This window comes from Astatotilapia calliptera, chromosome 23, assembly GCF_964374335.1.
Source record: "Astatotilapia calliptera chromosome 23, fAstCal68.1, whole genome shotgun sequence".
Classification (NCBI taxonomy): Eukaryota; Metazoa; Chordata; class Actinopteri; order Cichliformes; family Cichlidae; genus Astatotilapia; species Astatotilapia calliptera.
Genome location: NC_137443.1, coordinates 1,410,869 through 1,427,764, shown reverse-complemented (window position 1 = coordinate 1,427,764; position 16,896 = coordinate 1,410,869). Strand labels below are relative to the sequence as shown.

The following is a 16,896-nucleotide window of genomic DNA, read 5'->3' as shown; positions in this document are numbered from 1 at the left end:
TTTCGCTCAGAAACCGCACTCCAACCCACCCCCCATTTTCTTTTCTTTTTAACACTTTCCTCAGATCTGCCAGAGCCCGCTCAACAATTAATAATTAACGCATTGGCACATAATGGATCGGAAATTAATAATTCAGTCTGCCGATATGGACTAAAATAGACTAAAGGCTAAGAGCAGTCTGCTGTGGAGCAACAGGTTCAGGCAGACACGTGGGATACGGATAAAGGGTGGGCCGTCAGCGCATACAGTAAGAGACAGCAACTGCGAGCTGCTGGCAATAATTTAGGAACATCAGTCAGTGTTACGCATGTGTAATAAGGCTGGGAATACAGTCGCTGCCGCGCTGCCTGGGGGCCAGCGCAGCACTCACTGACAACATTTGTTCTTGCATTAAAATGCATAAGTGGGTAGTTGTTTTAACTTAGAGCCCAGTTAATTTGGACCAACGTGCAAAGAGAAAGACTGGCAACAAATCGAGAGGGATAAACAGCCTGCTTGTTACTTCGCTTTAACTGATGTGTTTCAGTTTCAATTCTGTATTATTTATCACGTTAACACCGCTGCAAATAATGCAGGACATAGTCAAGCTGCTCGTGCTGTGACTGATGGCCGGGCCTGTGACATTTTAATTAAGGCCACCATAGGAGTACGACACATTATGACTAATTTGCCTTACCTCAGAGCCCAGAGAGCATAATTTGCTAACTTGATGTTTAATAAAAGGAGCGCGCCTGGCTGCAAGAACAGCAGGGCTGAGGATTAGTGAAAACAGAGGGGTCACCAGCACGAGAGGATATGATTGTGACATAACTGATACCGTCCCTCGCTGCCTTTATTTCAGGTAACGTCACGATATTTTCAGGTCATACAGCGCTGGCCTTTCATGCAGAATCACGGGTTTTAGCGGCCACCTGCGTGCTCGGCTGAGCGTCGCAGGCCAGTAAAAGAAAGGTCAAACACCTCTCTTGTCTTGTTAATGAGTAACCATGGCGTCTCCTCAGCAGGACCAACAGTGTCTCTGGGATTACTGCCGCAATTTCATGCACTGCCCTTAATAACACTGCATGGGGAATGTAGAGCAACGTGACTGCTTTGTCCTGCTCGACAAGACACGCAAAGGAGGAGATGCGCACAGATAGAGTTACACGGAAATACAAACAGACGAGGCTTACCAGCGTCTGCTTAATCCTGCTGGGAAAGCTTTATATATTATTGATTGTCTTTCAAAAATCATACAGTATAAAAAACAATGAACACAAAAGCCACGATTAATGAGGAAAACATATTTATAGTTCTTAAAACCTGCCATCAGTTATTCTGCGGCTGTCTGTAGCAATGGAGGCCAATATGATTACTTTACAGCTATAACTTATGATTATTCTCATTATTGATTGTTACACTGATTAACCAATTCATCTTGCATACAGCAAAACCTCAAAAATAATGATCCCACTTCCCAAACACTGGAGGTGGTTTTGCTTTGCATGACCAGTGCACAACCTGCTGCAGGCTTTCATTTAGAAAATGAAGGCAATCGCTTCAGGGATTTGTGGAAAGGTTATGACCTGTTATTGGAAAATAGTCCAGAAAAATGCCCATCGTCATTTCTAAAGAGTAAGAGGAGACAAATATAGCCAATTAAATATGCAGTTTAGGAGGATTTAAAGGCACAGCCTCCACCTTTCCCTTTTCAAAAACAGCAGGTGTTGAAATGAGGTCCTGCAGTTACTCTATTGTTCATTCTTTCTCGGCTCACTTGTTGCAGTTGCCACCAACAACGACGCTACAAAGGAAGGCTTTGCGACTAAAAGACAGCAGGTCGAAAAATGCCAAAGCAGTTTTGCTTGCGCACGGAGAGACGGACCTCCGAGTCCTAATCCAAGGCCATATTTCATTTAACATGCCTTCTGAGGCTGAGCGTGGTAATGTGTGCCACCACTGCACAGTGAAGCTATTCATCCACCCCCGGCCTTGTCATGGAGAAAAGCTTTGCAATGTAAACACAGCAATGTGTTACAAAACGTGCGTGTTAGAGGGTTTTTCCCACAGTTTTGATTTTGATAAGCTGAGGATTAGACTGTGAGGCTAATACATAACTGTTGCACATCTCTCCTGACCTCCATACGCATCTGTGTCCTTCACTGCATTGATGAAGAACCGTTATCACTGCACTTCTTGGAGTTCTTTAAAAATGACCTATTGACAGTCACTCTTCCACTGGGACAATTTCTGATGAGGCTTCAGCAAACAGTAGCTGGATCGATTGAAGGCCCAGATGCAGCTCTCCAGTCCTTTGTCAGGTATTTGCAGCCTCCCCCCTCATTATTTCTTAATACTGTAGGTAGTTTTTATTTTTAAGTCTGCCACTTCTGCTTTTGCCCTCCACGTGCCTCAGACTTTTTAAGGACTCACTGCAGACCATGTGGAGATATGGCAGGTTTTCAGCTAATCGCTCCTGCAGCATCAAAACTACCATTTTGAAACTGTTTAACAAATGATGCGTTTTTGCAACAGGCTGTTAGTAACAAAGTGCCCAAAGATACCATTTAAAATTGGTTCTCTGCCAAGTTGTCGGTCACGTGTAGACACAATACTGGTTTGTCCATCGATTTTGGTTCCTTTTTGTGGTTGTATGATTCACAAGTGGTTCAACAAAAAGGTACAAGGACTGAGCTTAAAACGCAGCCAGTATCCAAAGGAGAACTGTGAAAGATTACAAGGCACAGGTCCTTGTAAACAAAATGATCATGGACTTTTGCACAGTCCCACTGTAGTGTGTACAGTATGGTTACTAATAAACGTTAATGTCTTCCTATTAAATCCAGCAAACACGGTGTAAAGCCGCACAAGTCTGAAACATGGGCGGCTGGCAGAGTACACCACCCCCACAGTCAGAGCTTCAGCGGTGCTTTCTCATTACCAATCAATGACTAATAACAGCAGACACATGATCCTAATGATCCTCCGCGTGGAGAAGCACAAACTCGGTTTATCTTTCATTTCTCGCACCGCGTCCACATCTTATTAAACCAACAACCCGAGCGACTCTCCTTCGCTTCGGAAACGGTCCGTTAGCCGCTAAATCTCTTATCAGACGCTAAAGTATCCCAATCACGCACGAACTGATTGGCCGTTACTTCCGCTGAGCTCGAGCCAAACATGGAGGCTGTCAAACACGTAAAGAAACGCAGAAAACAAAAACAGCTCTCATCAAGTCCGTGTTTGTCCGAGGAGAGGAGGGGGAGCTGGCTTAACCACAGGCCGCTGGGAGGTTTCATTAAGAACTGGTCGGCCGTTGAGGTGGGACTCACCTTACTCAGCTTCACGGGGACACGGTCAGCCAGATGACAGCAAGTTAGTACTGTGAGCGAAAAGAGTTCATCCTGGCAGAGCAGATGAATTCACTTCACAGCATATTCAGGTTTTCTTCCACTCGTTCTGCTGCGTGTCGGCCGTGAAACGTCCTCGCTGCTGTTCAATTCAGGTTTTGTTCTGTAACCGTGTCCTCGGCACAGATGTGTAAATTATTGAACGCGTGTTTTCTTCCCTCGGCTGCTGCGATCAGTTACCACAGTTTGCTGTAACTCGATTCCTCCCACTCGTAAAAAAAGTTTCAAACTTGAGGGGCACTTGGAAATCACCAGATTGATGTGGGCTCGGACCAATGGAGGAGCAACGAGGGGGAGTGGTCCAGGCCCAATCAGGCCGAAAGAAAAGGGCCATTTACAGCCAGCGCAGTCCCTGCCCCCGTGCAGGGCTTCCAGTAATTATCCTCGTCCAGCTCCCACTCCCAAGGCTGAAAGTTTCCCAGAGGAAACGGTGTTAGGGGAACAATGAGCAGGAACTGTGGGAGCAACTTTTCTGTCAGGGTCAAAATAATAAATAGCCTATAATGTGTCTTTCTAGCCTGCGTTGGTGCTTCTGGTGACAGTTTTGCAGACAAAATGTGCTAAACGCTGCTGAGAGCAGGCTGTTGGGATAATGATCCTGATGTGAGAGAGGGGGAAACTATCAGCGGATGTTTTCGGGACAGGGGAAGTGTTTCCCCGTCTGTCTAATGAGGATACAGAAATTCCCAAGGTCATGTCCGTTTTGGATTGTTATGTTAAGACAATAGTTTATTTTATATATATGATGTAGGCCTGATACTCTTGCACTTGCAGTGCTATGTTCAGGTGTGATTATTGAGGCGTTATCTTACTGAGCTACAAGAACATTTTTGTATAATCTCATTTACTGTAAGATTTGTGTTTCTATGGGATGAGTCTGTGACAATGAGGATAACATGGAACAGTTGCAGTGGTGAGATTGATCTGGAGCGCCCCCTTGTGGTACAATGTGAGAAATTACTCTGTAAGCTGAAGACCTTTGCAGAAATACACACAAAGTAAATCGTGTGCTGTTTTTCTTCCATTAGTACTAAGTGGTGCAGAGAGTGGTCGGGATTATCTGTGATAGAAGGATCCTGGAAAGAGTCCAGGTTGCAGTTCATTCAGCTCTGATGCTGCTAGCAGACAAAGGACACTCAATCTGCATCATTTTGCTGCACACATTGAAGGATCTCAGCTTCCTTAGACGATAGGCCATGCTCATATCTTTCTTGTGTACAGCATCTATGTTGGTCTTCCAGTTCAGCCTATTGCCAGTGTGGATGCGTAGGTGCCTGTACTCCCTGCAACTCATCACCATCCTGTCCCAGGATAGACACGGGTCATGAAGTCAATCGTCATCTCTCTGGTCTTATTTACTTCCAGAAGCAGGTGATTCCCCCCAGACAATTCAGCAAAATCGTCTACTTGTGTTCAGTTGCTTGCTCATCACTAAAATACAATACATCCAACCACTGCAGAGTCATCAGAGTGTTTCTGTAGGTGGCGTGACCCGGACTTGTACTGACAATCTGAGGTGTGCGAGGTAAACAGGAATGGAGAAAGCACGATCCCCTGTGGAGCCCTGCACATCACCAAACCAGGCAGAGCACTGCCCAATCTCACAGACTGTGTCCTGTCGGGCAGTCTGTCATCCATATAGTTGGGGCTGAGAGTTCTCCATTTTTACACAGCCTTCAGCTTACATGCTGTTTGTTGTACAGCAGGGTTTTAAAACAATACTGATGCCCATTTATAATAAGTAATAATTATAAGCAGAAGAATGAGTATTTGTATAGCACTTTCTAAAACACACATTTACAAAGTGCTTAACAGTTTGGATAAAATCACACAGTGATAAGTGTTCATATTTAAACATGGAAACACACAGTGAGATATGCACATTAGAAGAACAAGGGCTAATCCTAGCCTGTAAAAATGACTCTTCAGCAGTCCTTTAAAACAAACCACAGATTCAGCTGACCTGAAGCCAAAGCTTAGGAGTTATGACTTTAAAAGCGTGATTGTCTCTGGATTTAAAATAGGTGCATGAAACAGTTAAAAGACCCTGATCAGAAGACTTGAGAGGCTGACTGCTGTTGTAAGGTCTCATATATAGACACTAGGGGTGCAACAATACACAAAATTCACGGTTCGGTTCGATATTTTTTCGATACAAAAAATGTTCGTGCCTTTTTAATTTGTCATTTATTAAAATTATAAATATATATTTTAACTCAAAAGTACAGTTTTTAAATTTAATGTTGCTGAAACAACAAAGTAATAAAAAATAAATCTGATGGAGGAATCCCTCATCTTTGGAAAAGAGTTTATTACAGAGAAATGGCTCTTTCAAAATAAAAGCTCTACTATCCGCTTCTTCTGGGCTATATTCTCAGCAGCATATTAAACATATCAGGTCCCCATAAGGAGAATCCTGTGCTAACGGCTGTCTAAATGACTCGGGTAAAGTTTGTAGCATGCTGCTTGTTGTTTTTGTCTGCTTCCACTTGTCTTTGCACTAGGATGCTGTCGGAGTAAATGTGCAGTCATATTCGTTGTGTTCCCACTAGTGCTGTCAGCGTTAATCTGAAATGACGTTAACGCCACAACACGGCAAATCTCCGTTAACGAGCTACCGCGGATCGCCCTGAGCGTGGGGCTAGACGGCTAACGTGTTAACGAGAAAACTGCGCTAACACACTAGCTCCCACCCATGTAATTGAGCATTGCATGGCACATCCAACATACTGTTTTACTTCAGTCCATGACGCGCTTACCTTCAGGGTCATACGTCACATGAAAACCAAAATAGTTCCAAAGACCAGATCTGAATGAGGGTGGGGGAGGTTCAATTTGCCATGTTGCAAGTAGAGCTTAGCTTCTGTCTCGCTAGCTTGCCCTGCGCTCTTCCTTCTGATGATGCTGTCTGTGTTGAGCGCTCATTGGATCTGCGCTCGACAGTGCAGCCTAGGTGGAGTAGTCGAACGCAGATTCACTGAGCGCTCAACACAGACAGCATCGTCAGAAGGAAAGTTGATAAAATAAATTAAAAATTTTGTATTGTTCGATACATATGCGTGGTGTAGGGTGGCTGTAGCTCAGGTGGCAGAAGGTCGGTGGTTCGATCCTGACTGCATGCCAAATATCCTTGGGCAAGATACTAACCCCACGTTTGCCTACTGGTGGTGGTCAGAGGGCCCGGTGGCGCCAGTGTCCGGCAGCCTCGCCTCTGTCAGTGCGCCCCAGGGCAGCTGTGGCTACAATGTAGCTGCCATCACCAGTGTGTGAATGTAGTGTGAAGCGCTTTGGGGTCCTTAGGGACTAGAAAAGCGCTATACAAATGCAGGCCATTTACCATTTACTGAACCGGAAGCACTGTATCAAACGGTTCAATATCGATACGAGTATCGTTGCACCCCTAATAGACAGGAGCCTGGCTATGTAGGGCTGATTTTCAGAAATCTTTAAACAAATTCTGAAAATCACTGGAAACTGAGGCGGGAAGCAAGAATAGGGGTGATGTGCGAGCACCTTCATGTAAGGAGCCTCACTGCTGCGTTCTGGACCATGAACACAGTCAAGGGAGGCGTCCGAGCAGAAAATGCAAGTGTGCACTAAAAGTGGCAAACTGTTGGGTTTCAGCGAAGGTTTGATTTTTGAGATGTTTCTTAAATGAAAGAAACACGACTGGCTGAGCTCTGAGATTCAAACTTGCTGTTCATAAATAATACCAACGGCCTTAATACATGATTTGATGTTGCCTGAGAGCAGGCTGGTGTAATAACTGACCTGCTTAGAGATGTCTTCAGGCCCGAACTAATAAAAACCTCAGTTTTAGCACAACAGAAGTTTTTAATCTCAGTGGAGCATTCACTGAGGAGAGGTTGTTTGTCTTGACAGAAAAATACAGCTGTGTGTCATCAGCAAAGAAATTCTAGGAAGTGCCTTTGAAGCTGTTTAGCAGAATGCCCAGGAAAGAAAACTGCACCAAGGATTGAGCCCTGAGGAACCCCACGTGTGAGGGGGGCCGATGAGGTCAAACAGGTAAGTATGATGAGAACCATTTGAACCAGAAATACCAACCCCTCCCATGATTACTGGTGTCAGAGGCTGCAGATACGTCAAGCAGAACTAAAGCAGAATAATCACTTTTGTCTAAATGCACAAGAATAAATCACATTGAAATAAGTAAAGGCGCATATAAATGGGTACAGTAAAAGGACTAGATGTTACAATCCCTGGTAATGCATTGCTTCAAATGGAGAAAGTCTTGAGGGATGGCTGTTATGAGGAAAGGCAGCCCAGAAACTTTACCAGCGGCACACATCGTTGTGTGCCTCAACTTCACAGGGTGTTTCGGTCTTTTACCCAGGCTAATCTGCCATTTTTTACCTTCCTTGGTTAGGTTTAGGGGTTAGAGATCTGATCTAGATTATCATATTAAAATTTGGGACACATTGTCAGTAGTGGACCTTGGATTCATCGGGTGTTTTGGCCATTATCACTAGACACCCTCATCCAAGGAGGCCCTGCCAGGGCTGATCAGGCCCCGGAGTGTGTCACTGGTTTATGTTAACTTGTTATTTCTCTTCTACTTTCTTCTGTTTAGTTTTCTACTGATCTAGTTTTCTCTTTATTTTCTTCTATCAATTCACTGCAACTGAGAAGTAATACTTACCTCTTTAATATTTATGGAGCCTCACTTCTTCAAAGAGATAGAAAAGGTGAAAGAGAGAAGTAAGACAAGACAGGAGAGAGGAGAGCTGGAAGGGCTCTTCTGTGCTATAAATGGGTACTACTCCTAACAAAGTAAGAAAGTGACGATCACAAAGTGCCTCAAAATAGAAATGTAAAAATTCAAAAAAATATAAACACATATAACCAGAGCATTAAAAAAAGAGTTGACTAAAGACAGCAAATTTTCAGCATGTATCACAGAGATATATCATAAATCTATGCTCTCAGCAGTTTGTTGTTGAACTCCATCTCCCAGAATCCTGAGCAAAACGTAAGCAGGTGACGTATATGTGCTACGTGTCCAGGAAGTTCTGTAGTCAACATGGCGGCGCAGCAGGGAGATGTTGATGAGCTGTTCGATGTGAAAAATGCGTATTACATCGGCAGCTATCAGCAGTGCATCAACGAGGCGCAGAAAGTGAAGGTAGGTGACAAACAGTTAACACCTGAATGCGTTTAAACGAAGCTGTCCCGCGGCTCTGTGTGAGCCAGCGTCCCGTTTGCGAGCAGCAGTGCTAAACCTGTTAGCTCAAACTTCTCTCGGTGCTGAAATGCTGCCTGTGTTTTGTCTTTGAAGCCGTCGTCACCAGAAAAGGAGATCGAGAGGGACATGTTTTTGTATAGAGCGTACATTGCTCAGGTGAGTGTCTCCATCAGAGCTCTGTCACTGCGCACCCACCGCTGTCACGGAGTGTCGATGAGACCCGTCCTCTTACTTTCTGTGTTATTGCAGAGGAAGTATGCTGTTGTCCTGGATGACATCAAGGCCAACTCTCCCCCCGAGCTGCAGGCTGTGAAGATGTTTGCAGAGTATTTGTCGAGTGAGAGCAAAAGGTACCATTTTTACCTCTTGATTCTGTTCATCTGGACGTAGCGTTTTGTGGGAGAAACGTTTCGTCACTCATCTTATAAACCTCCCAGCCCATTGTTCCTTCAGTGGGCTGGTTTCAGTCATTATGCAAATTTACTCTTTATAAGATGGGGAAACCTGCAGTCAGCTGACACTGAAGAAGTCACCTGGATGAGTGACGAAACGTTTCTCCCACAAAACGCTACGTCCAGATGAACAGAATCAACTTTTGGAGATTTACTTTCCTGGATGATTGAGATGCATCGAGACGTACCATTTGTACATCCACTTACACTAGTCCGCCACGGGAGGGACATAGGACTTGGCGATAGAGTAGATGGTAAATGGCCTGTATAGCGCTTTACTTAGTCCCTAAGGACCCCAAAGCGCTTTACACTACATCCAGTCATCCACCCATTCTCACACACACACACACACTGGTGATGGCAGCTACATTGTAGCCACAGCCGCCCCGGGGCGCACTGACAGAGGCGAGGCTGCCGGACACTGGCGCCACCGGGCCCTCTGACCACCACCAGTAGGCAACGGGTGAAGCGTCTTGCCCAAGGACACAACGACCGAGACTGTCCAAGCCGGGGCTCGAACCGGCAACCTTCCGATTACAAGGCGAACTCCCAACTCTTGAGCCACGATCGCCCCCGGATATGGATAAAACGTATTATTTTTCTGTAGTTAATACTAGTTGTCACTGTGGCCTTCCAGTCTGTATCAGTAGTAGGCTAAAGTTCACACAAGCAGTTCGATATGTGCTGGTCTTTGTGGCTCTGTGGAAAGCAGATTTAAGGTTGCCAAGAGAGGAACTGCAATGCTGTGTGAGGGTGTCAAGAGTTTATTTGAGGGTGGTGTATGACGACAGCGAGACTGTTGTGAGGGAGGAGTGAGAGGTGGTTTCAAGGTGGAGGTGGGATTACATCAGGCTCTGGCTCCGAGCGCCTTTTTGTTTGTGCTGGTGATGGACAGGCTGTCGGATGAGGTAAGGCAGGAGTCTCTGTGGACTCTGAGGATTGCAGACAACATTCTGAACTGTAGTGGGAGGAGAAAATGGGTGGAGGAGAGGTGGAGGTGTGTGTGTATATGTGCTAGAGAAAAGAGGAATGAATGTCAACAGAAAAAAGATGCATGTCTGTGTAAGAGTGAAAATACAAGGAGGAGAGGTAGTAAAGGACGATCATCCAAGGCAGTGGACAGAGTGGGTAGATATGAGTGTTAGGAGCAATTTGTGACAGAAGGATGGCAGCAAGCTTGAAAGGGAAGGTTTATATGATGGCAGTGACATGCTCTGATGTGTGATGTCGAAATGATGGAGCTGGAGGCCGAATGAAGATGCGCAGATCTCTCTCTGTGAAAATGAGTATATCAGACGGCTCAGGCTTCTGACTTTGAAGACAAAGTTAAAGAGGCGAAGCAGAAATGGTCTGCGTGTGCAGAGAAGAGGAGAGTGGATATACTGGACAAAGGATGTTGTAATATGGTAGGAGGAAGACCTCTGAGAAAAGCTGTGCAGAGGGTTGGTGTGATGGGCAGTTAATTGACTGTGTCATCCCCCGAGGGAGCAGCTGAAAGAAGAAGAAGAATTAGATGTGCGATGACTTTTAAAATGCAGAGATTTGGGTTCAGCAGAGACTTCTTGAGTGTTTGAGGGTCCCGGGTTTTCATTCGTTCTTGATACAGGCCTGATCAACACCAACAGGTCTTATATCTGTTGCCACTCCAAACTCCAGGTGTTCAATAATGTCCTGTGTGTCCTAAAGAAGAGAAATAAGTGTTGTGTTAATAATGCACACAAGATACAATAAATAATTCAGTTCCTCTGTGGTTAACAGATTGTATAAAAATATATATTGATGGTGGGACTTTTGTTTATTTCACTCTCATATAGTCATAGTTACAGACTGTTTCCTGTTCTCAGTGGAAACTGTGTTTTGTGATGTTACGTTTGCTTAGTTTTTATTCATGTTTTACTGCTTAACAAGCCTGACAGAATTCAGGAAGGTGTCCATGTACAAATTTGAATGAAGAAGACAGAAGATGGAAACAGCTTACTCTTCAGATGGTAGTTGTTTTTTCTTCACAGCTTTTAATTAGGCTTTGTTTTTGTTCAGGGACGTAATCGTTGCCGATTTGGACAAAAAGATGGCAAAGAGTGTGGATGCTGCCAACACCACCTTCCTACTCATGGCTGCCTCCATCTATCACCACGAGATGAATACTGATGCTGCCCTCAGGGCTCTGCACCAAGGAGAAAGCCTCGAGTGGTAAGAAGGGAGTGAAATTTTTAGCTTAACAAGGTTTGATTTATGATCCGCTCCAAACATTTCCCCCATATTTGACTAGTAATCACCACAAAAACAAGAACAGTTTAAATTTTAACGTTCATTTTTATTCATAACCAATATTTGATGGAGATGCTCAGTCATCTGCATGATTACTGGACTCACTGTGCTGCTTTGACAAATGCGCACAAGTGCCTACACAGCTAATATGTGGGAGTGTGAGATGAACTACATTTACATATACATCAATCATGTATTTTGTTTGACGTTTTTCTAAATATCACAGATGATTTCTGGGTTGTTTACAGTCTGAACTCTGTAACTCTGAGCCCTCGTAATTTGTTTTTGGGATGTGAAATGTGTCCTGTGTCATCTGTACTCAGTGGGATCTTCACTCCCTGCTGTTTAAAGAGCTCTGCATGAAACTGACCAAGCCCTACCCTTGTTGTTCTGTTTTTGTCATCAGTATGGCCATGACCATTCAGGTGCTTCTGAGCTTGGATCGTGTTGACCTGGCGAGGTATGACATTACCTGGTGTTTTCATCCAAGAGAAAAATGAACATGACACTAGAGAATTTCCACTAGAATTGGTTGATCAGCTTCTGGAAGCGCACATCTACAGTTCTGCACAAAAATCTTCAACCAGCTTTCAGGCGTTCTTATGATTTATTTTGATGCGGTGTCAAACAATAGTTCTCCAGGTTCTTCTCTGGATATTGGCTCATTTTTAACCCTTTATGGCCGGTCGGAGTGGGCACGCTCCGTTTTGCGTAACTATTTTAAAAGCCTGGTAGAACTGGAAGCACATAAGCTAGCGCAATCGTTTTTTGTGCACATGATACCAGAAGAGTTGTACTTACATCTTATGCATTCAGCTTGTCCGAGGTCACGGTTTCCTTCCACACATGGCTTTGCAAAAATTGCTTTAAAAGCATTTGCAGCAACAAAACCAAAATATTCCAGAAACACGCTTTGCCGATCTGATCAGCTGTTCATGACACTTCCTACGTTGGAATAGACGTCAGTGCGATTTATCTGATGTCCGCCATCACCTGCCCGAAACCAGAAGTGACGTCATTTTTGCGGAAAATATCGTTGTTTTTTTTCTATAGCGCATTTACAAAGCTATGCTGGTGTTATTAAAATTCATGTTTACACTGCTGGAAACAGTTTATTTTGATGCACACGCCGTTTTTTGTTTGTTTTTCCAAATTTGCATTATAATATTTTCGTTTTCCCTGCAGTATATAAAAAGTATAGAGAGAAGTATATAAAAACGAGTGTCTTCATAAAACTATGAAGACACTCAAAATAAATTTCCTGTGGTTGGAAACTATTTTGTGCAACTTTTTTGCATTTACGGTTTTGAGGGATAAACCTCTGAAATTTCTCTGACTGCAAATATGTGTAAAGAACCAAAAATGATTTTCTTTTTTGTAGTTTATTGCACTTTTTTGCTATTTATGTAGTTACTATGGACTTAAAGCATACATATTATTAAAATTTGGGATATAACCGCTGTATTGATGTATAGCAACTTGAAATGCTCCCAAAAATGGCGCTACAGCATGTAAAACTATAAAGATAGCTCAGGCGGACTTGGTTCTATGGTAGGTCCTAAAGGGTTAATCCAGCTCTTGTACCCGACCATTGTCAAAGGAGTTTAGCCTAAAAAAGGAGGACACAGTGCTGTATCTACACATAATGAACAACTTGTCAAACAAGCGTCTTACACAGACTGGGGGATTTTCAAAGAGCGTTTAGCCAAAAACACAGCTATCTCTGCAGGGTGTGCAGTGTATCCCAAACACAGCCGGTGTGATGAAATCCCCCAGAGTGTGGGATCGTCTTGACAGAGAACAAAAAAAAAAAAGGAGGCCAGCATCCAAAGACGAGCTTTGAATATCCTTCAAGAAGCCTGGAGAACTATTCGTGAAGTCTGCTTACAGAAATTACAAGATTATGGCAGCAGACACACACCCAGTCTCAGGGGTCACATGCTAGCCTACTCCTAGTGCCGGATAAAAATGGGAGGGTGGCGTCAGGAAAGGGCATCGTGTGTAAAATCAGCATGCGCGTACATCCGCTGTGGTGACCTCTTGGGAAATAAGAGAGCAGCTACTTTCTATCGTATGTTTGCATGTTTCAATAATAATAGCATAATACAGAGAAATGAGGGGGAGCTCAAGACTTTTGCACAGCACTCTATCAAACAGTTAAACTCAGCAGACCTGCAGTGTGTGTTACTAATTCTGTGAATTAGAAAAGCTTGCATTAACAAAAACAGACTGTAAATTGGGGCAGTCATCCTCTCATCACATTTTCTTTTTTCATAGGAAAGAACTGAAGAAGATGCAGGAGCAGGATGAAGACGCCACCCTAACCCAGCTAGCAACAGCCTGGGTTAACATTGCTGTGGTGAGGGGACAAACCTTCATTAATGTCCCTCTGTGCTAACCCTCAGTGCACAATACAGGAGTTGGTGTAGCTGCATTGAAACGAACTGAAGCAGCAGGAAATATTGGTGCAGTGTAAAGCTAACCTAGCCAGAGTGTGACAGGTGGTGAATGGACTGTTCTGCTTCTTAAACAGCTCATATCTTCAGGAGCTCTGCACCCCCGTCCTCATTAGAAAAACAATACGATGCATATAAAGCAGCTGCGACTGACTTTTCAGAATCATCACTGACTCACAGTCTGTTTGTTATTCCAGGGTGGAGAGAAGCTGCAGGATGCCTACTACATTTTCCAAGAGATGTCTGACAAGTACTCTTCTACACTGTTGCTCCTCAATGGCCAGGCGGCCTGCTACATGGCTCAGAACAAGTGGGAGGAGGCTGAAGGAGTGCTGCAGGAGGCGCTTGATAAGGTTGGAGGACCACAGGAGTTGGCTTTTTTGGTTTTTGTGTGTCTGTCTGGTCTCTGCATTTATGCACAATTCACTTAATGCTTTATTAACTTGTTTCTAAGGCAGCTTTTAGATCCACGGTCTTAGAGCTGAGAGTAGTGCCACTTTTTACGTAATGAATAAACTCATGTTAAGGAACATCTTCCTCCTTGTCGTGATCTCAGCCAATATGTGTGATAGTCAGTCAGATGCTTGTGTTACATGTACAGCCTGCACAGAAGCTTATTTTTGAACCCCATATTAATTCGTTTTCTGCACTGCTCTGGGGATGAAGAACTCCTAAAGCATAATTTATGGTCGTACAACTTAGTTGGTACGCTGCCAGACGGGCCGTCCTCGGACCTGAGCGGACTGCAAACGCGCCGCTTCTGCCGCACCATCAATTCTGCTTAACACAAGTTTAGTTAGAAAACCTGGGAATTTCTTCACACTGACTCCACGTTCGTGCATCCTGACCACCAGTGAGTGGTTCAACACAGATAAAAATGACAATTGTTGCTGATCCTCTTGTTTGTGACAGCAGCTGTTACATTTTGCGTCACGCTCAGTGAACGTGATTGGTCGTGTGTTTGGGTGGGAGGCGGGGTTCGTTTTAGTGTGAACCATATTATAACTGCTGAATCCAGACGACCTGAAGAATAAAGCATCTTAGTGTATAACTGAAGAAGTAAATGATCTGAGTGTGACAGCAGGGGGCAGCACATGCACACTTCCTGCACTTGATCTCTAACAGGATTTGGTTGGACTGTAGTTTTTATTCCTCCAGTCAACAAATGTTATTTATCCGTGTTCATTATTTAAACTATTGAATATAATCTGTTGTAAATAAAAACTACAGGTCACTTTATAAATCAAAGTCATCTGCATTTTGAATCCATCTGTGAGTGCAGATCGCTTTGATGCCAGTGGTTATTATAGTTTTTATTTGATTTTGCCTTTTTGATTCAGTTTGGTTTCCTGGGTGTATTTTCTCACTTGAGTTAACATCTTTGTTTTAAAATGTTAAGCTTTAGCTTAGCTTGTATTAGTTTCGGGGTTAATTTGAGTCCAGATTCTCAATAAACACATCAGGTAAACTGTTAGGAAATCTTAACCAAACTAACAGATACTAACGATTTGCCTGGAATAACCTTGGTTGGTGATGCCTGCTGTGAGTCTGGTCTTATCATGTTTGCAGGTATTGATTTTAGAGAGCATTGGTTCATGTTGCTGTAAGCACACATGTTTTTGCTGTGATTCATTTAAAGCAGGGTGACATTAAACTGGATCACTGCGACCTGCAGCAGGTCAATCTGAGTCTTTCAGTAAGAAACTTTAAACCTGCTGACAGTAAAGCGTCTTCCTCTCTCTTATCCCTATCAGGACAGCAGCCACCCTGAGACACTGATCAACCTCATCGTGCTGACCCAGCACTTGGGCAAAGCTCCCGAGGTGAGACTTTGAACCCAAAGCCGTCTGTGATTTAACCATTGGTTTTATCAATATCCTATAGATTAAGTCACCATCTTTCAAAGAGGTTTGAAGCAGCTTTGCGCCCTCACCCTTCATGCCTACATCGAGGATTAAAAATAAGATGCACTTCTTGTTTTGTTTTGAACCAGACAAATCCTTTCTGCCATAGAGGAGTTGCACAATCTGAAGATCAGAGTTCATGAGATAACGCTCACTTATCTTCCTTACATTATAAGGACTTCAGAGCACACAGATAGCAGCACATTGCTGACATAAAGCTACAAGTCATCATTAGATTGTTTCCACCTGCAGTAACTGCTGATTAGCACATCTCACTCAAGGTTTCCTGGAGTTGTGAGGAAATGTATTTGCAAACTATACGAAACACAGGGTCTTAATATCTGGTATTATAGAAAGGAGTACACAGGTGGAGCATTTAGAGGTTTTATGGCATTACTCTGATATTCTTTACCAGTGTAACATGTTACAGTTTGTTTGCAGACATTTTGGAAAAGTTGTTTCTCTGTTGGTAACCCTGTGTCACCTTTCGTCTGTAAACCTGCTTTTTGTGGACTTTTAAACTTTGTTTTTGGCCAACGTTACCTGTTTTTGGTACTGTGTGTCTGATGAGTTTATGATGTCCCCAGGTAACCAGTCGATACCTCTCCCAGCTGAAAGATGCACACAGAGCCCACCCGTTCCTCAAAGACTATTTAGCTAAGGTAACATTCTTGTCGTTAAGCATTCTGACAAATATAACGATTTAATGGATGTTATGAAAGTTTTAGTGCCAGGTGTCCTTTGGAGCGAAGCCACTGTGGGTCTTTAGCCCTTGTCCCACACTGGTGTCATTACATAAGAGTGCAGATGTACATAAACATGCTTAAAGTGGGTTACAGTGCTCCTGTGGTGCTGAACTGTTCCCTCTGCTCTTTGTTCTCTTGCAGGAGAACGAGTTTGACAGACTAGCCATGCAGTACGCTCCCACAGCTACAGCGTAGAGCATCTGCTCGTACCGAGGAGGCGCTCTAACAATGGATGGAGTTCACTTTAACACCACAGACCCAGCTTCTCCCTTTCATTTAAACGTGTACTGTGCTTTGGTATTTTTTGCTCTGAAACTTTGGCTGTAATATTTAAACCACACTGGATGTCACAACTCCCCGTGGGGACAGCCCAACGCGTCTTTCTTTTGCTATCCACTCTTGAAAATTGCATTTGTTTTACAACACATCTGTGTAATGCGAGCATTCCTTTGAAATGATAATAAACGTGTGACCCGGC

At 43.7% G+C, this 16,896-nt stretch overlaps 2 protein-coding genes across 2 annotated transcripts in view; one reads left to right on the top strand and one right to left on the bottom strand.

Moving 5' to 3' along the window:
• Positions 1 to 3,647, bottom strand: part of tnfaip8l1 (tumor necrosis factor, alpha-induced protein 8-like 1) — a 17,455-nt gene extending 13,808 nt beyond the window's left edge. The window contains exon 1 of the mRNA XM_026158627.2: positions 3,312 to 3,647. The gene's annotated coding sequence lies outside the window, so the exon portion shown is untranslated. The remainder of the gene's footprint in view (positions 1 to 3,311) is intronic.
• On the top strand, positions 2,163 to 16,896 carry cope (COPI coat complex subunit epsilon). The gene is made up of 12 exons (XM_026158626.2): positions 2,163 to 2,300; positions 7,272 to 7,415; positions 8,365 to 8,532; positions 8,686 to 8,748; positions 8,842 to 8,942; positions 11,082 to 11,234; positions 11,719 to 11,772; positions 13,590 to 13,671; positions 13,966 to 14,121; positions 15,523 to 15,591; positions 16,260 to 16,334; positions 16,560 to 16,896. Exons 3-12 carry the CDS (start codon positions 8,431 to 8,433, stop codon positions 16,611 to 16,613), a joined length of 909 nt encoding a protein of 302 aa, XP_026014411.1. The 5' UTR covers positions 2,163 to 2,300; positions 7,272 to 7,415; positions 8,365 to 8,430; the 3' UTR covers positions 16,614 to 16,896.